The 22,185-nt window shown below is 45.2% G+C and overlaps 1 protein-coding gene across 1 annotated transcript in view; it reads left to right on the top strand.

The window, feature by feature from the left end:
- The window catches only part of MYO10 (myosin X), a 262,216-nt gene that overhangs the window by 108,377 nt on the left and 131,654 nt on the right, over positions 1-22,185 (top strand). Inside the window, exon 3 of the mRNA XM_069556123.1 lies at positions 7,297-7,455. Within this exon, the coding sequence (XP_069412224.1) occupies positions 7,297-7,455 (159 nt within the window). The remainder of the gene's footprint in view (positions 1-7,296; positions 7,456-22,185) is intronic.

The following is a 22,185-nucleotide window of genomic DNA, read 5'->3' on the forward strand; positions in this document are numbered from 1 at the left end:
GGCCTTAGTTTTGTTCCCACGCTTAATCCAGTCCATCTTGTGACCAGTGGCTTTTATTTCTATAACAGGAGCTATTTGTTCTGAGGCCTCGTTTTCTCTAAATTGATTTCCTGTCTATTAATCTTCTATACTTTGCCCTGTTTCTTAACCTTTACCACCTTTCTTCTAATATATGCCCCACTGAAGTCACTCAGTTTGTTTTGAGTTGGGTTTGGAGGAATTCACGTTGCTATTGCGTTTTGGCTGTTGTTTGTTCCCAAAAAATTCCTGTAAAAAGAATTCCATTCCTTAGCCCTAAAATTTTCTTTTTTTGCTGTTTGGGGATAAAATTGTGCAACTTGTACCGTTTGTTGTTGCACAGGAAAGACTTCGGGTAGTTCAAGGGGCTCTCCTTAAAAATTCTTGAACAAGATTGTGAATCTTATTAATCTTTTGAAATATTTACAAATTAGCTATTTATTCAACCAGTATGCTTTAACACACTGAATGCAGGAGCCTGCTTCCATTCCTTACTTCCTTAGGGTTTCTACTTTGATGTTACCTGATCAGTGAGGGTGTCTTTAAACACAACATAAAGTAACCCCTCTGGGTGCTTAATCCCTTTACCCTCACTTATGCCTTCAGAGATATTCATCACCATCTGCATAGCGTTATATTTACTTGTCCATTTCTACTTTTTGCTTCCCCTTGTTAGAAATACACTGCATTCCCAGTGCTTAGAACACATCAGTAAATATTTGTTTGAATGTATGGATTTTCTTTATTAATTTATCAGACGCTTATCAATGTACCAGGCATCACTGTAAAATCCTTGCAAATGTTAACCCATCTCTGAATGGATGGTTCTCTGTGCCTTTCCTTCACACATATATTTTCTCTGCTTTACCCACTGTTCTTTGAAATAATCACTGTGTTGAACAGCTGCAGCCCTGTCTTGGCATATTTCTTTTCTGTACATAACCTCTTATTTATGTAACTGTTACGGTCTAGCCTGATTCTTTCTCTCTGAGGTCAGGAGAAGGAATAGCACTCATTCTCTTGATTGTCCCACTCCCAGATGGCCACCTGCCCACATCTGATAATGCGTGTATCTGAAAACATACGAGGAAATCACATGTGCTAAGGTTGGGACTCAATTTACAGTGGTAGCCATTTTTTCAGAGACCACGTGCCCAGCTCTGAGCTGCTCACTTGGACTATACATTGTCTTACTGTTCCCAGGGTGTGAAAAAAGGCAACAGAATGTTAATGTGACATAAATACTTAGTCATTATGGATATCATTTTTACGTGTCAGCTGTAGGGGGTGTGTGTGTGTGTGTATTCATTCGTGTCCGATTCTTCGTGACCCCCATGGACTATAGACCGCCAGCCTCCTCTGTCCATGGAGTGGGTTGCCATTTCCTCCTCCAGGGGATCTTCCTGACCCAGGGATTGAACCTGTGTCTCCGGCACTGGCAGATGGATTCTTTACTGCTGAGCTGCCTGTGAAGCCCAAGATGGCCACTATTGTTAGCCTAAATGTGTTTGACTTTCTTGTATGGTGTTAATGAATTAAAATGAGGGTCTGATATCCTGTGTTTCTACACTCTTGAATTTCTTGGTATTTTCCTTTAATACCTGGTCATCTTGGCTATGGCATAGCCCCCTTCCATGCCCTCAGGGGCCCCAGACCTGTCCTACCCCGTGGGGGGCACTTATGTGGTGGGGTGGCCACCTCCCTGTGAGGTGGGGCCGCTGGGGCCAGCACTTTTCCTGGCAGGTGTCTGGGCCCGGGAAACAGCTGGGAAAGTGGCTGGACCTCAGAAGAGATGACTGGGGTCTGCCCTGGCCTCAATAGTCTCTCAGGACTGGTTCTGACCGACCCTTGTGGTTTATGTGGCAGAAATGCCACCACCGAAGTTTTCATTTTTCTCTGGAAAATAAAAGAAACATGCCACTTTCTTCCATGGTTTACAGAAACCATCGGGTTGGCACTTCTGCTTTTCTTACTGTGTCATTTCCTTCTTCAATAACGTGCTATTTGTCTCCATATAGGCAGCTTGTTGTTGTTAAGTTGTTTAGGGTCCAACTCTGTGACCCCATGAGCTGCAGCTCGGCAGGCTTCCCTGTCCCTCACTGTCTCCTGGAGTTTGCTCAAAGATGTGTCCATTTAGTCAGGGATGCCATCCAGCCATCTCATCCTCTGCTGCCGTCTTCTCCTTTTGCCTTCAGTCTTTCTCAGCATCAGGGTCCTTTCCAGTGAGTCAGCTCTTTGCATCAGTGGGCAAAGTATTGGAGCTTGAGCATTAATCCTTCCAATGAATATTCAGACAACTGGTTGATACTGAAAATTAGAATTCCCCAATCTGCCGGTACTGTTCAGGAAAGTTACTTTGTATGTACGTGCACATGTGAGCTTGTGTAGATCACATTTTTTGTGTTGTTTACATTTTGCTTTTACATCTTGGTGTTTTTATTTGAAGGACAAACATAAAAATACCAGTGAAAAGAATCAATTCAGTCGCTCAGTGTGTCCAACTCTTTGTGACCCCCATGGGCAGTAGCATGCCAGGCTTCCCTGTCCATCACCAACTCCCGGAGCTTACTCAAGCTCATGGCCATCAAGTCAGTGATGCCATCCAACCATCTCATCCTCTGTCGTCCCTTTCTCCTCCTGCCCTCAATCTTTCCTAGCATCAGGGTCTTTTCTAGTGAGTCATTTCTTTGCATCAGGTAGCCAAAGTATTGGAGTTTCAGCTTCAGCATCAGTCCTTGCAACGAATATTCAGGACTGATTTCCTTTACAATTGACTGGTTTGATCTTCTTGAGTCCAAAGGGCTCTTAAGAGTCTTCTTCAACACCACAGTTCAAAAGCATCAGTTCTTCAGTGCTCAGCTTTCTTTATAGTCCGTCTCTCACATCCATACATGACTACTGGAAAAACCATAGCTTTGACTAGATGGACCTTTGTTGACAGAGTAATGTCTCTGCTTTTGAATATGCTATCTAGGTTGGTCATAACTTTTCTTCCAAGGAGTAAGCGTCTTTTAATTTCATGGCTGCAGTCCCCATTTGCAGTGATTTTGGAGTTCAAAAAAATAAAGTGTCTATTTCCACTGTTTCCCCATCTATTTGCCATGAAGTGATGCGACTGGATGCCATGATCTTAGTTTTCTGAATGTTGAGTTTTCAGCCAGCTTTTTCACTCTCCTCTTTCACTTTCATCAAGAGGGTCTTTAGTTCCTTTTCACTTCCTGCCATAAGGGTGTTGTCATTTGTGAATCTAAGGTTATTAATATTTCTCTCAGCAGTCTTGATTCCAGCTTGTGCTTTATCCAGCCTGGCACTTCACATGATATACTCTGCATGTAAGTTAAATAAGCAGGATGAGAATATACAGTCTTGGTGTACTCCTTTTCCTATTGGGAACCAGTCTGTTTTTCCATGTCCATTTCTAACTGTTGCTTCTTGACCTGCATACAGATTTCTCAGGAGGCAGGTAAGGTGATCTGGTATTCCCATCTCTTTAGGAATTTTCCACAGTTTGTTATGATCCACACAGTCAATAAAGCATAAGTAGATGTTTTTCTGGAATTCTCTTGCTTTTTCTATGATCCAATAGATGTTGGCAATTTGATCTCTGGTTCCTCTGCCTTTTCTAAATCCAGCTTGAACATGTGGAAGTTAATGGTTCACATACTGTTGAAGCCTGACTTGGAGAATTTTGCATATTACTTTGCTAGCATGTGAGATGAGTGCAATTGTGTGATAGTTTGAGCATTCTTTGGCATTGCCTTTCTTTGGGATTGGAATGAAAACTGACCTTTTCCAGTCCTGTGGCCACTGCTGAGTTTTCCAAATTTGCTGGCATATTGAGTGCAGCACTTTCACAGCATCATCTTCCAGGATTTGAAATAGCTTAACTGGAATTCCATCACCTCCACTAGCTTTGTTCGTAGTGATGCTTTCTAAGGCCCACAGACTTCAGGATGTCTGATTCTAGGTGAGTGATCACACCCTTGTTTTTATCTGGGTTGTAAAGATCTTTTTTGTATAGTTCTTCTGTGTATTCTTGTCACCTCTTCTTAATATCTTCTGCTTCTGTTAGGTCAATACCATTTCTGTCTTTATTGTGCCCATTTTTGCATGAAATGTTCCCTTGGTGTATCTCATATTCTTGAAGAGATCTCTAGACTTCCCCAATTCTATTGTTTTCCTCTATTTCTTTGCATTTATCACTGAGGAAAGCTTTCTTATCTCTCCTTGCTATTCTTTGGAACTCTGCGTTCAAATGGGTATATCTTTCCTTTTTTCCTTGCCTTTTCCTCTTCTTCTTTTCTTAGATATTTGTAAGGCCTCCCTAGACAACCATTTTGCCTTTTTGCATTTCTTTTTCTTGGGGGTGGTCTTGATCCCTGCCTCCTTTACAATGTCAGGAACCTCTGTCTATAGTTCTTCAGGCACTCTGTCTATAGTTCTTCAGGCACTCTGTCTATCAGATCTAATCCCTTGAATCTATTCATCACTTCCAGTGTATAATCGTAATGGATTTGACTTACGTCATACCTGAATGGTCTAGTGGTTTTCCCTACTTTCAGTCTGAATTTAGCAATAAGGAGTTCATGGTCTGAGCCACAGTCAGCTCCCAGTCTTGTTTTTGCTGACTGTATAGAACTTCTCCATCTTCTGCTACCAAGAGTATAGTCAGTCTGATTTCAGTATTGACCATCTGCCGATGTCCATGTGTAGAGTCTTCTCTTGTGTTGTTGGAAGAGGGTGTTTGCTATGACCAGTGTGTTCCCTTGGCAAAACTCTATTATTCTTTGTCCTGCTTCATTCTGTACTCAAGGCCAAATTTGCCTATTACTCCAGGTATTTCTTGACTCCCTGCTTTTGCATTCCAGTCCCCTATAATGAAAAGGACATTTATTTTTTTTGGTGTTAGTTCTAGAAGGTCTTTTAGGTCTTCATAGAACTGTTCAACTTCAGCTTCTTCAGCATTTCTGGTCGGGGCATAGACTTGGATTACTGTCATATTGAATGGTTTGCCTTGGAAACAGAGATCATTCTGTCATTTTTGAGTTTGCATCCAAGTACTGCATTTCGGACTCTCTTGTTGACCATGATGGCTACTCCATTTCTTCTAAGGGATTCTTGCCCGCAGTAGTAGATATAATGGTCATCTGAGTTAAATTCACTCATTCTAGTCCATTTAGTTCACTGATTCCTAAAATGTTGATGTTCACTCTTGCCATCTCCTGTTTGACCGCTTCTAATTTACCTTGATCCATGGACCTAACCTCCAGATTCCTGTGCAATATTGTTCTTTACAGCATTGGACTTCATTTCCATCACCAGTCGTATCCACAACTGGGTACTGTGTTTGCTTTGGCTTCATCTCTTCATTCTTTCTGGAGTTATTTCTCCACTCATCTCCAGTAGCGTATTGGGCACCAACCGACCTGGGGAGTTCATCTTTGTGTCCTATCTTTTTTCCTTTTCATACTGTTCATGGGATTCTCAAGGCACAGTAGTGAAGTGGTTTGCCATTCCTTTCTCCAGGGAACCATGTTTTGTCAGAACTCTCCACCATGACCCGTCTGTCTTGGGTTGGCCCTACACGGCATGGCTCATATTTTTATTGAGTTAGAGAAGGCTGTGGTCCATGTGATCAGTTTGATTAGTTTTCTGTGATTATTCACTATATATAAAAGGCTACAGTGAATAAATAGGGGGTAGACTCCATCATTGAATGATTGTTTTATGTTCCGGAGTTTGTAAATCTGGTCAGACTGGTCAGCATATGAAGCTGAATCGGTGCAGTTACTACTCTACCCAATCAATGGTGGTGAAAGAACCCTGTGTAGGTTTTAGAAGTCCACGCATGTTCTATAATCAGTCTTGCAGTGTCTGAGTTGTCTCTGGTACACAATACAATGGGTTTTCCTGGTGGCTCAGTGCTAAGAACCTACCTGCCGTTGCAGGAGATGTGAGTTCGATCCCTGTGTTTGGAAAGTCCCCTGGAGAAGGACATGGCAACTGACTCAGTATTCTTGCCCAGAAAATCCCATGGGCAGAGGAGCCTGGTGGGCTGTAGTCATGAGGTTGCAAAAGAGTAGGACATGACTTAGTAAATAGACAACAGCACATATGCAGCACCCACCACTGGTCTTGGAGTTTAAAGCAAGATAGGGCTTCCCTGATAGCCCAGTTGGTAAAGAATCTGCCTGCAATGCAGGAGACCCCAGTTCGATCCCTGGAGAAGGGAAAGGCTACCCACTCCTGTATTCTGGCCTGGAGAATTCCATGGACTGTGTAGTCCATGGGGTTGCAGAGTTGGACACCACTGAGCGACTTTCACTTTCAGGCTGTCAAACAAGCAAAGCAATTGTAATTTATTTATTGAACTTTTTTTTTGCCTGCTCCCTGTTGCCTGAAGGATCTTAGTTCCCCAACCAGGGGTTGACCCTGTGCCCCCTGCAGTGGAAGTGTGGTGTCTTAACCACTGAACAGCCAGAGGAGTCCAAAATCAGTTGTATTTTAAACCTGAGAGGATTTGTTTTCCTGAAGATCACAGGAATGCTATTTATAGATCTCAGTTGAGAAGGGAGAATATTTTTCAGACTTTCCTGAGAAGCTGTGTTTCATTCTCTGAACAAATGTAGACTGTGTGGTGAATTTTGTGACAACACTTAAATTGAAGAGCTTTGCTTTGAACTATATCCCATGGTCCCTTGAACATATTATACAGTGAAATCAAATTACTTTCTGAAAGATTGGTCAGCCAGCTTCTTAACTGTTACTGCTTTGCATCAGTGGGAGAAAAGTAAACTGAAAAAGTTATCATTTCTGTGATTTCCGTAGGAGGGTTAGTACTTGAACCAATGTCTTTTAGGAACATCAAATGTCAATTGTCCAAATAATTTACTACCTTTAAGAATAGGTGAGGTTTCCCAGGTGGCGCTAGTGGCCAAGAACCCTCCTGCCAGTGAGGGAGACATAAGAGACGTGAGTTCCATCCCTGGGTTGGGAAGATTCCCTGGAGGAGGAAATGGCAACCCACTCTAGAATTCTTGCCTGGAGAATCCCACTGACAGAAGAGTCTGGTGGGCGACAGTCCTTAGGGTCCAAGAGTCAGTCACGACTGAAGCGAGCTGGCACAAAAATAGGTAGGTGGCATGAAGGAAATTAAAGTGTTCTCTGCAGTCTGATTTTTGCTGGTATTGTACTGAGATTATATTGTAAGTTGGGAAACGGTCTGTGGAAACTGTTCATTGCCCATAATTAAGCTGTGAATTCGTTCCCCCTCATCAGGTATTCACGTACAAGCAGAGCACAATTACACACCAGAAGGTGATGCCTATGCACACCATGGATGAGGAGGGCGTGGATGACATGGCCACCCTGACAGAGCTCCACGGGGGTGCCATCATGCACAACTTGTACCAGCGCTACAAGAGAAACCAAATCTATGTAAGTTCCGCTCTCAGTCCCTTAAAAATCCTTCCAGTCTTTTCCTTCCTCTTGCTGGGTCACACGGCATACAGGATCTCAGTTTCTGGACCAGGGATCAAATCCATGCCCCCTGCAGTGAAAGCATAGCATCTTACCCGCTGAACCACCGGGGAAGTTTCCAAACTCCCTCCAGTTTGAGTCTGTTTATTTTTGTTTTCAGAGAGTATTTCCTTTTTGAGACCCTCCCGTTCTTCTAAGTAAAAGCTATATTTCTAGTTTTTTTTTTTTTTTTTTTTTGCCAAATTAGAGATGTGGGTCCATAAATCATGTTCTCGTGTTGATTGCCTGGACTTCATTAGCAGGGATGGCTTTGCAGCGAAGGATAATTTGACCTCTTTCTTCTCCTGAGTGCATTCTGTTCCTGAGTGTTCTGTTCCATAAAGAAGTCACGCAGAGTGGTTTGACTTCCTCAGTTAAGGGCTGAGGAGAAATGTGGCTTTACAAACAAGCAGACCTGAGCTCAAGCTTTTTTTTTTTCTCTCATTTTCTTGATTTTTTTTTCTCCTTTTATGGATTTTCACTTTTTTTTTTTTCTTCTGGCTCCGAGGCCCATCCATGGAGAAATTTCTTTTCTTTATATATGATTTTTAAAAGTTACATTCCGTTTACAATTATTACAATATTAGCAATATTCTCCATGTTATGCAGTCCATCCTTGCATCTGTTTTGGGCCTTCCTCTCCTCCACCCCTATGTTGCACGCCTCCCCTAGTCCCTGGTAACCCCCCTAGTTTGCTCTCTCTCTGCGGGTCTGCTTCTTTTAGGTTACCCTCACTAGTTCATTGTATTTTTTAGATTCCACATGTAAGTGATGTCACAAAGTATTTGTCTGACTTACTTCACTTAGCATAATGCTCTGCAAGTCCATTCATGTTCTGCAAATGGCAAAATTTCATTCTTTTTATGGCTGAGTAGTATTCCATTGTGTATATGTATGTATGTGTGTGTGTAAATATCACATCCTCTTTATCCATTCATCTCTTGGTGGACACAGGTTCCTTCCATGTCTTAGCAATTGTAAGTAATGCTGCTGTGAACTTGGGGTGCATGCATCTTTTCGAACTAGTGTTTTCATTTTTTTTTTCCAGATACATATCCAGGAGTGGAATTCCTAGGTCATGTGGTAGCTCTATTTTTAGTTTTTTGAGAAAACTGCATACCGTTTTCCATAGTGGCTGCACTGATGTACATTTCCACGAGCATGTAGGATGGTTCCATCTAAGGGACATTTGGGTTCAAGGGGACCCATCTCACTTTGGGATTGCTCTTTTGATTGGAGACACGTCCTGGTATAAAAAGCGGTCATGCACATTTCTCCTCAACTTTTATGAACTCTGTGCCTATATTATAAAAGTAATACCTAAAAATCGCTTCTGTAGTCATCCCTTTCTGACATTAAAGTATAAATTACATCATCTGTCAAGAATGAGTTCAGAGTTTCTCCTTTCCACCTGCCTTTGTTGGCAGGTCTTTACTGGGCAACTGCTGATAGGTGTTTATTTTTCTTGTCAAGTTCAAATTTATGCAGTTTTTTAAAAACCGAATTTTAATATTGGAAAAACCCTTCATCTTGCAGTAGTTTTTATTCCTTAGGAGTTAACACTCAGTTTTGGTGGTATGCCTGTGATTATGATGAATAATAATATCAGCCATTCCAGTAACTAGGCTTCCCTCATAGCTCAGCTGGTAAAGAATCCTCCTGCAGTGCAGGAGACCCTGGTTTGATTCCTAGGTCTGGAAGATCCGCTGGAGAAGGTATAGGCTACCAATCCCAGTATTCTTGGGCTTCCCTTGTGGTTCAGCTGGTAAAGAATCTGCCTGCAATGCAGAAGACCTGGGTTTGATCCCTGGGTTGGGAAGATCCTCTGGAGAAGAGAAAGGCTACCCACTCCTGTATCCTGCCCTGGAGAATTCCATGAACTGTATAGTCCATGGGGTCACCGAGTCAGACTTGACTGAGCAACTTTCACTTTTCACTTTCCAATAGCTAGCAGGTGCTAACTGAAACTCAGGATCCTCTTAGTATTGTGGTTGCTGTAGTTTATCCATCCTTAGACCAGGAGAGGAGAATTGGGAAAGAGGGAAGAATTAGATGTTTGTTAATGCAAAATTTTCCTCAGCTTCAAGAAAAGAAGGTGTTTATTTGCCTTCATTTAATCCTGGGAAGGTGGCATCTTTGCCAGATTGACCTAATGCTTGGCAAATGTCTTCAGACAGCCTTGTATGGAGAAATGGAGTCACCTTCTAGTCCTCTGACTAACCTTACTTACACTCAGTCTTTAGAGACCACATTTTCCAAATGTTCTGCAGAAAAGGTCATCTTCATACATGTTTCTGTAAAAGTGGCTGCGTGTCATAGCTTGTGCATGTACTTGTTGAGCAAATGTGGGTTTTCTCCTGTTCCCATCTCAAAAGAGCTTCCTTCCCACCTACACAGGTGTCCAGGGACCCATGTGCCATGCCTGTGCTTTCAGCATTAAGGCTTTGACACTGCTGTGTAACTGTTTACACAGCAGTTTCCTTGCTCAGTTTGTCAAGGACTGATTTTGTCTCTCTTGAGCCAAGGGCAGAGTCAGGCACCTGGCAGTTGTGCCATATGTTTGTAAAATAGATGCCATTCATGCTAGAAGCAACATAGTTGATGGTAAAAGTGAAGCTGGATTTAAAATTTCTTTATTGGTACCCATCTCATAAATGAATATTTCAGAATTCATATCCGTCTGCCTTTAGATGTAAGTTTTTGTTATACATTTAATAGTCATGAAAAAGCCAATTAGGGGGAGAACTACTGAAGAGGGTTAAGGGACAGGGCCTTTTAAAGCTCCCCTCCACCATGATGATGTTGTAAACCTGAATAAACCATATGAATAGGATCTTGATATTTTTTTTTTTCCTGGAATGAAGATCTTTTCTTTCCCCTTGGAGGAAACACAGGATTTTTGTACGTCCAATTTACAGCTCAGGTCAGTTATTTATACCCTATATGCCTTCTTTTTAGAACCTAGGTAATTGTACTAGGTAATTATATAGAAAGCAGCCATCTTGATGTCCATTAGTGAAGCTGTTTTCACTGGATGCTGGTACCTGTCAGATGCTGCTGCAAGGAGAAAACCACCACCTATCAGAAAAGCACAGCTTTCCACCTTTATCTCAGCCCTAAAGTGATGCTTGTCCATGTTTTAAAAGAGGGAAAAATGGCTTGACTTGTAACAGAGGTGCTGTGTTAGTTTTCTTTTGCTGGCGTAACAAATTACCATAGCTATGAATTTATTTTATTTTATTTTATTTTTTTTTTTTGCCATTTAGTTAGGTTCGTCTGAAGGGGTCTCACCAGACTAAACTTCAGGTGTGGCCATGTTAGGCTTCTTTCTGGAGCCTCTAGGGAAGAATTTGTTTCTTGTTCTTTCCCAGTGTTGGCAGAGGTCAGTTCCTTGCGATTGTAGGACTGAGGTCCTCATTTTCTTGCTGGCTGGCTGCTGATTCCTGCCTGGTAGAGGCCTCCTTCCTTCTCATTCAAAGACAGCAACCCTGGACCTAGTCCTTTTCATGCTTCAAATCTCTTCCTCCTTTCATCTGATCTCTGACCAGAGCCAAGGGAGGTTCTCAGGTTTTGAAATTCATGTAATTAGATAGGGCTCACCTGGGTTAATTCCCAGTCTCAGAGCTTACAACCTTAATCATATCTTGAGTCTCTTATGTGGCAACATCACTTAAGTCACAGGTTCTGGGAATTAGGTGAACATCTTGGTGGGGCTCGGTTGTGTCTGACTCTTTTCGACCCCATGAACTATACAGTCCATGGAATTCTCCAGGTTAGAATACTGGAGTGGGTAGCCTTTTCCTTCTCCAGGGGATCTTCCCAAGGGCTTCCCAGGTGGCGCTAGTGGTAAAGAACCTGCCTGCCAGTGCACGAGATGTAAGAGATTTGGTTCGATCCCTGGGTTGGGAAGACCCCTTGGAGGAGGAAATGCAACCCACTCCAGTGTTCTTGCCTGGAGAATCCTATGGACAGAGGAGCCTGGTGGGCTACAGTCCATGGGGTCACAAAGAGTCAGACTCGACTGAGCGATTAACACTACTAGGACCACTTGGTGGGGCAGGGAGCGGTGCATTACTCTGCCCACCACAGGTGCCCTCCATCGAGTCCTGTCATTGAGAAGGAACCTGCGTGTGTCTCCCCCACCACTCTGGATCATTTGTTGGCTTTCTGTTTGGGGCAACACAGGTTGCTGGTAAACAGACCCATCTCCAGGTAGAGGGGTCTGTTGTTGGTGCTAAGAAGGACCATTAACTTCTCTTCTCCTTGAGGGATGCTCTCATTGCCTGAGAACATTATAAGACTTCAATAAAATATGTCTTCTAGCTTTTAGCATCCTCCATTCAGATGTGGGTGGAGGCAAGAGACATGGGTTTGATCCAACTGGATTGAGAAGATCCCCTGGAGAAGGAAATGGCAACTCACTGCAGTATTCTTACCTGGAGAATCCTGTGGACAGAGAAGCCTGGCAAGCTTGGGGTCCTTGGGGTCCATGGGGTCCTTGATAGTCCATGGGGTCACAGAAGAGTTGGACATGACTTAGTGATTAAATAACAATTCAGATGTGGGTAGAGAGCTATGAAGGCGTAGAGCACTCAGTAGACAAATCAAAGTTGAGTCCACTTTTCTCTACTCACCTCCCCTTGGGCTCTATATTAACCATTTAAGTTTTTGTGTCAGTTTAAAAACTTTTCAAGGTCAGGTGTCGTTTGATAGTATCCTTATTTCTTCAGGGATCTGAACATTCTAAGCTTTCAGGCTTTTGTGTGGTTTTCTTCCCAGGTAGCCTGCCATTGCAGGAGACATAAGAGACACGGGTTTGATCCCTGGGTCGGGAAAATCCCCGGAGGAGGGCATGGCAACCCACTCCAGTATTTTTGCCTGGAGAATCCCTTGGACAGAGGAGTCTGGCTGACTATGGTCCATAGGATCACAAAGAGTCAGAAACTACTAATTTGACTTAGCACGCACTAACATGAATGGTTTTCTGATCCTTTAAGACTGTTCCATGAAGATCTAGACTTCATTTTACAATTTTTATATTCATCTTTTTGCCAGATTTCTATTGATTTTTCACTTTTACTTATCAATATTAAAAAATAATTTTTAGCCTCAACAAATAAAAGGCCACATGTCATAACCCTTGTACCTGATGGGGCTGTTTCACAATAGAATGGCCAGTGAAAGCTTTAAGAACCTTCCTAACCTTTGTATCAGTACCTCTCCCAATCTTACTGATCTAATACCATGGGTTGTTATTTGGAAAGTTCCCACTTGGAACTTGGGGCTGCTCCTTCTGGCCACAGAGACTTTGCAGACCTTGGAGTCTGTTGGTCTCTGTGGCTCCAGCCTTGCCGCTGGTCCAGTTTGGCCCTGACCCCCAGGTTAGAGGGCTTCCCAGGTGGCTCAGTGGTAAAGAATCTGCCTGCTGATGCAGGAGATTCGGGTTTGATCCCTGGGTGGGGAAGATCCCCTGGAGGAGGAAATGGCAACCCAACTCCAGTATTCCTGTCTGGAGAATCCCAGGGACAGAGGAGTCTGATGGGCTACAGTCCATGGGGTCACAGAAGAGTGAGACACAATTTAGTGAGTAAACAAAAACAACAATAACAACTCGGGTTAGAGCAGCTCTGTTCTTCCCACAGTTGCCTCCCCCAAACCCTTGCCTCCTGCCCCAAACCCTTGCCTCCTGCCCCAAACCCTTGCCTCCTGCCCCAATACAGGATTCCCTTCCTAGAACTTCAGGTTCTCTTACTTAATGCTCCACCTAGTCAGCTTTCCCATCCTCTGGCGACTTCCCAGATAAGAACTCAGCTCTTGATCTGTGGCCCTACCCCAGACTTTTCACCCCAAACCTCTTGTCTCTGGGTTTCCCGGCAGCTTGGAGAGGGTCCCCTGAGTCCCACCCTGGGAAGAAGTGTCTCTTCCCACCACTGATGAGGCCTGATGCGGACAAGTCCCCACTCCTGTAAGTCCCTAAAGACTTGGAGAGGAGGGGCGTGTATTGTACAGAGCGATAAGAGGTTAGGGGGGTAGGGAACAAATTGGTGGGTGAGGAGGAGAGCTGGCTTCTCTTGGAGAAGGGGCGGCAGCAATGATACTACAAAGGAGGGCTGAGAGTTTTGATTCGAAGAAAAGGCTTGAGATATGCCTTTTTTGAAGGTGGAGAGATGAGAGTGTATTTGGTGTGATGGCTTTGCTAAACTGGGAGAAAGTTCCTTTGTTTATGGAGTCTGATGTTTGGGGAACATCTAATAGTGGAATCCGTAGGGAGGGGTCAGGACACCTTTAAAAGCAGTGGTTCTGGACCAGATGCATGGGTTTTAGGGGACTTTTGGCAATACCTGGAGGCATTTCCAGTTGCCATAGCGAGGGCAGAGGATGCTGCTGGAATCTGTTAATAGTTGGTAGAGGCCAGGGATCTACTAAACATGCTCAGGTGTAGAGGACAGCCCCCCTGCAAAGTTATCTGGCTTAAGATGTCAGTCATGCTGAGATACCCTGCCTTACTTAAAGCTAGGCAGCAGTGTTTGGGCTTGGTGGTAAAGAGACTATATTGTCCTTGCTAAAGGCTTTTGAAGAGGCTGCTGCTGCTAAGTCACTTCAGTTGTGTCTGACTCTGTGCGACCCCATAGACAGCAGCCCACCAGGCTCCCCCGTCCCTGGGATTCTCCAGGCGAGAACACTGGAGTGGGTTGCCATTTGCTTCTCCAATGCATGAAAGTGAAAAGTGAAAGTGAAGTCACTCAGTTGTGTCCGACTCTTCGCGACCCCATGGACTGCAGCCTACCAGGCTCCTCTGTCCATGGGATTTTCCAGGCAGGAGTACTAGAGTGGGGTGCCATTGCCTTCTCCGTTTGAAGAGGCAGTTTCCCTGAAAAAAGTTTAGAAGGGTTGATACGGAAGTGATGTGATACAGTCTACAGAGGGTAGGTTGGGTGGGAGAGTGTTACAGTATCTCCAAGGGGGTAGATATGAGGGTTTTGGACCACAACCTGATATAAAGAGCTGACTCACTGGAAAAGACCCTGATGCTGGGAAAGATTGAAGGTGGGAGGAGAAGAGGACGGCAGAGAATGAGATGGTTGGATGGCATCACCGAGTCAATGGACATGATTTTGAGAAAGCCACAGGAGATAGTGAAGGATGGGGAAGCTTGTTGTGCTGCAGTCTATGGGGGTCACAGAGTTGGACACGACTGAGCGACTGAACAAGTGCAGCAGAGATGGGAGTGAGCAAGAGAAAATTGCATGTGATACCCAAGGGGGAAGGGGTGAGGCAGGCAGGGCTGGTTGTAATGATGCCCTGATGTCCCCAAGAACAGCTCTGACAGTTCCTCCAGGAGAGGAGAGTGGGAGAGACGAGCTGGGTTTTGGATGCCTGTTGCATCGTATTCTGTGGAACCTGGATCATTTCACATTCTGTATCCAGCATCTAAGCACCCACTGGACAAAAACAGATGAGGTCTCTGTTGCACTGACTGTCAGCTCTGTGTCCAGAGTGAAGGGATGGCCCGGCCAGCTCTGTGGTGTGGCAGTTTTGTTTTCTGTCCAACAGAAGAGAAACCCATTGTCTCTATCGCAGGGTTTGTTGTGCTCTCGGTCAGTTGCCTGTGGGAGCCTCCTGTCTAAGGAGCGGGCTGGAAACCGCATCACAGCTCGGCTGCAATTATGGGCTTGAGGATGGCTCCAGAGGGAGCCCCGCTCTGTTCCACCCACCTCGTGGGTTCGTTTGTTGGTCTTGCTGAACAAACGGCAGAGCTGAGAGTGAGATGAGTCCGTTTTAAGATGTGGAGCTGTGTCTAAAGATAAACGGTTGGGAAAGCACAGAACATGCTTCACAGCTCGTGTATTTTTAGGTGTTTCAAAAATAAAACCCTCCTCTGGGAAGGTGGCCGTGCAGACCGAATGTGTAAATGAGTTTGTTGTTCCCGAATTAACTTCCAAACCCGTAAAAGGTGCTGGCAGGCAGCTGCCTGTTGAAGCCATGTGAATTACAAGTGAGCTCACCTGGGCTGCCCACCGTGTTCCCATCAGGCCAGCCACGCTGCAGGGTTCAGTGTGCGGATCTCAACCTGCCATTCATTTCCTGGATTCATTCAGTCTTCCCAGAGGAGACTTTGGGGGTTATTTCCCATCCCTTTCCAAAGCCAGTGTCAAGTAACAGCGCGCCTCTCAGGGATGGCCTGAAGACTGGATGGCCAGCAGGCTTGGCATTTGTCTCATACCGGGAACAGCTGAATACAGTGTGGTTTGCCAGGGTTTTGTTCTTCACATGAAATCAAGACTGGTGTTGCCAGAAGATGATTGTAACCATCTGTCTGACTCTGTGTATTTTTAAACTTGACCAAACATTTATCCTCTTGAGTTGCCATTTCTACGTCGGCACATGGTGGTGGCAATTAGAAGCTTTGTTTTGGTTCATTTTTCTCCCCTTTCCGGCCTCTTTTGGGTCAGATTCCTTTCAACAAGGGAGGAATATGAGTCAGAAACACACTCAAATTAAGTGGAAATGTCACTGCTAAATGTAAGAGTCTAAATGTAAGTTTGACTTTGGTCATATATCTTGAGTTACTGGTTGTGATCCAGTTTTCAATGAAGTTGAATTGTTTAATCGGATGAGGATGGCAGGCAGTTTTGTTAGGGAAGAAGGTGGGTGTGGAGCATGAGAACTCAGTTAAAAAGGGAACTTATTGGTGCATTGGTAATAAATCCAGGTGCCTCCAATGTCTCTATATTGACTCAGCCCTGCCTGTGTGCCAGGCTGTGCTTGTGGCTCCAAGGATGCAAAATTCCTCTTCATCATGGTAACTTTTTCATGAAATAATGAATAAACAAAATACAGCGCCCCTCCAGGACCTCCTAGCTTGTTGATGAAAGCAGACACATCATACCTTTGACAACGGCTCGGGGCGACAATGACTATGATAAAAGTGCTGGGGACACAAAGAATGGGCATCACAAGAAGAGACGAGGGGGTCAGAAAAGGATCCCAACTGGGGCATTGGTGCTGAGTTTTGAAACATTCCTAGGGGAATTCAGCCAAGAGGGAGGGTGGCTCTTCCTGGCAGAAGATCAACAAAGACTTGGAATAGCGTGATTTGTCGACCTGCAGGACAGGCAAGAACCTGCAGTGAAGGTTTGTGCAGCTGACTGGCGAGGTGGTCAGGAGCAGGCGAGGAAGGGCGCTGTGTGTGAGTTAGTGACCTTGAACTCATTCGTGAAGGCTGGCAGGGGACAACGTCAAAGGTAAGTTCCGGGAACGCTCACTCTGACTGTGGGTGATGGGTGAGTCCAGCAGGTGTATCCAGTCTAGGAGGAGAGTTCAGTTCCGTTCAGTCGCTCAGTCGTGTCCGACTCTTTGCGACCCCATGAATTGCAGCACTCCAGGCCTCCCTGTCCATCACCAACTCCCAGAGTTCACTCAGACTCACGTCCATCGAGTCAGTGATGCCATCCAGCCATCTCATCCTCTGTCGTCCCCTTCTCCTCCTGCCCCCAATCCCTCACAGCATCAGAGTCTTTTCCAATGAGGCAACTCTTCACATGAGATGGCCAAAGTACTGGAGTTTCAGCTTTAGCATCATTCGCTCCAAAGAAATCCCAGGGCTGATCTTCAGAATGGACTGGTTGGATCTCCTTGCAGTCCAAGGGACTCTCAAGAGTCTTCACCAACACCACAGTTCAAAAGCATCAATTCTTTGGCACTCAGCCTTCTTCACAGTCCAACTCTCACATCCATACATGACTACTGGAAAAACCATAGCCTTGACTAGATGGACCTTAGTCGGCAAAGTAACGTCTGCTTTTGAATATGCTATCTAGGTTGGTCATAACTTTTCTTCCAAGGGGTAAGTGCCTTTTAATTTCATGGCTGCAGTCACCATCTGCAGTGATTTTGGAGCCCTAAAAGATAAAGTCTGACACTGTTTCCATTGTTTCCCCATCTATTTCCCATGAAGTGATGGGACTGGATGCCATGATCTTCGTTTTCTGAAAGTTTAAGTCAACTTTTTCACTCTCCACTTTCACTTTCATCAAGAGGCTTTTGGGAGGTGACCAGCAAACCAGGTGGGAAATGTTGGGGTTCAAAACAAGTCCTTGGAAGCTAGAGCATGATGTTTACTAAGAGGTAGAATCTTGGTGTTTCGTTGGGTTTGGGGGCAGCACGCTGTATTGCTATAGGATGACTCCTGGATTTCTGGTTTATCCACTTGGGTAGACCGTGGTGCCATTTGTGAAGATGTGGCTATACGTAGAGAAGCAGATGTTTTGCAGGAAGCCAAGTTGAGGGCAGCCAAGTGCAGATGCCCAGCAGACTCTTGAGTGCACAGATCCACAGCTTAAAACCAGAGCTGCACTCCAGAAAGCGATTTGGAGAAGTGAGTTGACACCATGGACTGTAGCCCGCCAGGCTCCTCTGTCCATGGGGATTCTCCAGGCGAGGGTTCTGGAGTGGGTTGCCGTACCCTTCTCTAATGGGATCTTCCCAGAAATCAAACCGGGGTCTCCTGCATTGCTGGCAGAATCTTTACCGGCTGAGGTACCAGGGAAGCCCCGAAGAAGGGTGGGTGGAAAATAAATCTGGATGGTGGTCCCCACTTCTTGACAAGTACCTTCCCTGTAGGGGAGACATGGCAGTGACTTGAACCAGTTTCCCTGGTGCATTTGAGGTTACTTGATCTACATCCAGCTTTTCAGGACCATTGTAGCTTTATTCTCATGGATAAAAACAATAATATTTACCTGTGGTTTATGTAACACTTTCACATGATAATTGGGTGGAGTAACAGAGGGTGTGTTGTTATTGATCGGAATCTGGGGCCTGGAGGGGTTAAGCTGTGAACCAGGCAAGGTAGGTCCAGGATGAGGACTTGGGGTCTTCTAACCTGACCACACCTTGCTGTCTCCATCACTTCTTGTGTTGTAAAAATGACTTTCTAACAGTAACATGGATGCTTCATATCTACCAGCAGAATGTATCTGAGGCTACTGGGTCACTTTTAGTGATCTTTTATACTCTTTTTTTTTTTAAGCGGGGGGTAAGATACTAGGTATGACAGCCTTTGTTGTTGTTCCGTTGCTAAGTTGTGTCTGACTCTTTGTGACCCCATGGACTGCAGCACAAGCTTCCCCTGTTTTCACTGTCTCCTAGAGTTTGCTCAAACTCATGTCCACTGAGTGGATGATGCCATCCAACCATCTCATCCTCTGCCACTCCCTTCTGCTTTGGGCCCTAATCGTCCCCAGCATCAGGGTTTTTTCCATTGAGTCGGCTCTTTGCATCAGGTGGCCAAGGGATTGGACCTTCACCTTCAGCATCAGTCCTTCTAATGAATATTCAGGATTGCTTTCCTTTAGGATTGATTGGTTTGATCTTCTTGCTGTCCAAGGGACTCTCAAGAGTTTTCTTCAGCACCACAGTTTGAAAGCATCATTTCTTCAGTGCTCAGCCTTCCTTATGGTCCAGCTCTCACATCTGCACACGACCACTGGAGAAACCATAGCTTTGACTACATGGGCCTTCGTCATGATGTCTCTGCTCTGCTGTACTTGAGCCTTCTGAAGCCTTGAATTGGTAGGCAATGTTTTAAAGCAATGAAGGGAGTCTCTCGCAACGTTTTATAGCAATAGGCACTGCAGCTGTTCCCGATTATTAAAATGAGCAAGGAAATGTATTTTTTCAGTGAGTTGTGTGGAACTCTTCTGACTAGAAAAAAATTTTTATGTGCTTCAAAATAGAATATACTTTCTATTTCGGAAAAGCCGTTAAAATGACCAGGCGATTTATTCTCATGAAATTCGGAATCCGGTATGAGGAAAGCAGCACATGGCCCCACCTGGTGTCTGAGAGCTGCATGTACCCTGAGTCCCAAAGTACACAGCCTTCATGACCATTTTTGACAGCAATTGCCTTTTTATAGAGTGAGCATGGAAACACAGGCTCTTCACTGAGGCATTTAACTTTCACTATAGTTCAGTTCAGCTCAGTTCAGTTGCTCAGTCGTGTCTGACTCTTTGTGACCCCATGAATCGCATCACGCCAGGCCTCCCTGTCCATCACCAACTCCCAGAGTTCACTTAGACTCACGTCCATCGAGTCAGTGATGCCATCCAGCCATCTCATCCTCTGTCGTCCCCTTCTTCTCCTGCCCCCAATCCTTCCCAGCATCAGAGTCTTTTCCAATGAGTCAACTCTTCACGTGAGGTGGTCAAAGTACTGGAGTTTCAGCTTTAGCATCATTCCTTCCAAAGAAATCCCAGGGCTGATCTCCTTCAGAATGGACTGGTTGGATCTCCTTGCAGTCCAAGGTTTTTAAATTCATAGGTCAATCCATTTAATTCTACCACCTACTAATGTTGTTATTCTTGCTTTACCATTGAGGAAACTGGAGCACCAAGAATTTAAGTAACTTGAACCAGTGGAACCAGTAACTTGAACCAGCATTCAAATTCAGACTGTAGCATTTAATGACTATAACTCAAATACGAATAAGCACAGCTATGGTATTATTGGGCTTCCCGGGTGGCTCAGTGGTAAAGGATCCAACCGTCAGTGCAGGAGATGCCCTTCCAATCCCTAGTGCAGGAAGATCCCCTGGAGAAGGAATTGACAGCCCACTCCAGTATTCTTGCCTGGGAAATCCCATGGACAGAGGAGCCTGGTGGGCTGCAGTAGACGGGGCCACAAAGAGTCAGACACGGCTGAACGGCAAGGGAGTGGTCCGTGGCACACTCAGGGAACGCATGTTTTCTCACCGCTCTTGTGACTTCTGACCGCATTGCATCTGTTGCATCCCTTGATACTTAACTTACAACTAGGCTGATCTCCTCCCCGCTCCACTCCTCAGTCTCCATGTTCACTTCCATGTCGAACTTTCCTTGTTATTCAGCAAATCTCTTATCCATGCAGCCTTTGTTTTAGTGACAAAATAATCCATGCAGGGTGGTGTGTTCAAGGTAGTGGGAGAAAAGATAAAGGTGCCTCAGGCTGTAAATATTTTTGCTGATGGACCTCAACCACTTCATCTAATGTGAAGAAACCGTTAGGAACTATGACTTTGGTTGCCATGTTGATTTACACCTTCCTTTGGGAGGGGGGGTCCAAAAATATCATTTGGCACCAGTATGGACCCAAACATTGGAGAAGGAAATGGCAGCCCACTCCAGTATTCTTGCCTGGAGAGTCCTATGGACAGAGGAACCTTGCGGGCTGCAGTCCATGGGGTCGCAAGAGTCGGACACGACTGAGCGACTTTGACTATGGACACAAACGATGAAGATGAGAAAGTAACTGAAGCTGCCCCCGCTTCTGTAACTGTTAGGAGAAAAATGTGTTAGGATGTGGGTGTTCAGTCACCTTTCTGGAGGTGCTCAGACTCTTTTCTCGAATATCCTGTGGGTTGACCCTGAAGATTGTGGGAGCTGTAAAGGAGTTTTATGCAGAGGAGTGTCTGTCTTCAGGTGTTCATTTGTCAAGGGTACAGCTAGGATTGAACACACAGGACTTGAGTGGGAAATGAATGAGGAAGGAGACTCGGGGGTAATTGAGCAAGTGTGGTCAGGGTGGTGTGGATGGAGAAAGAGGGGGTTGATTGTAGAGTTAAACAACTCCACGTGCTTGGGTGTGGCCAGCACGTGGAGACAGTGGCCAGGGACTGTGAAGCTGGAAAGTGGGACGATTCCCGTCCTATATGCTTGTGGGTGAGTGGGGGAACGGGGGCGTCACTGCAGACCTGTGGGAAAGCACCCCCCCGATTAGGATCCAGGGTCCTGCCCTTGCTCGCTGGCTCTCTTCCTTCCTCTGCCAGCAGGGGCAGCTCTGTTCCTCTGAACCGTGGCCTCTGGGCTGCCCATAGGTCAAGGTTATGTCGCAGCGTGTCTGCGTAGGTCAGTTGTCCTCTGTGCCCCGCGGTTCTGAAACATCAGTCAAGTTGTTTTGCAAACACGTAGAGCTAATTGTGATTTGAAATCTGGTGTCAGGCCTGTCGAGAAATGAATGACTCAGGTCATTAGTGAGGAGGTGAAACTGTAAAACGTGTGCTTTCATGTTAAAAAAGCCTAACCTACCTCTGGAACTAAGTGGAGGTGCTTACAGTGAGAGGCATTTTGAACTCTCCATGAGGCACGGTTTCGCACAATCTTGAAAAATAGCAGTGAAAAACTGGATTCTTTCTCCATACCAGCCAAACACACATTTTACATATGTTTTCCTCTTCTTTTTTCCTGGAGGTGGGGAGAGATTCAGATGATTGAATTTGGGCTCAAATTCAGACTGGTTTTCTCTTGCCCCCTGTTGGCACAGGGGAGTCCATTGGTTGAATTTATGGGCAGCCACAAAATCTATAAGACAAAATATTCAAGAGTGGGACAGTCTTCAGACGGGTTGGAATGATTTTTGAGCCAGAGACACTAGCTGGGCGTGAGCTCACAGACCAGCTCTAACTGTGTGTTGGGGACCAGGCTCAACTGGGGAAGGTATGGGAATGTTAGTGGGTCATGGGCATAACCACCACTGGCATGATCCTTCCCTCCTAGGGGCTGCCTTAGTGCTGACCACCTGCTGTTCGGAGAGCCCCGCTTCCTGCACCTAGAATCTCTGGGGATTGGGAGGAGGCACGGGTGTGTCTTCTGTAACTGCTACACTATGGAC

This window comes from Ovis canadensis, chromosome 16 (assembly GCF_042477335.2).
Source record: "Ovis canadensis isolate MfBH-ARS-UI-01 breed Bighorn chromosome 16, ARS-UI_OviCan_v2, whole genome shotgun sequence".
Taxonomy (NCBI): Eukaryota; Metazoa; Chordata; class Mammalia; order Artiodactyla; family Bovidae; genus Ovis; species Ovis canadensis.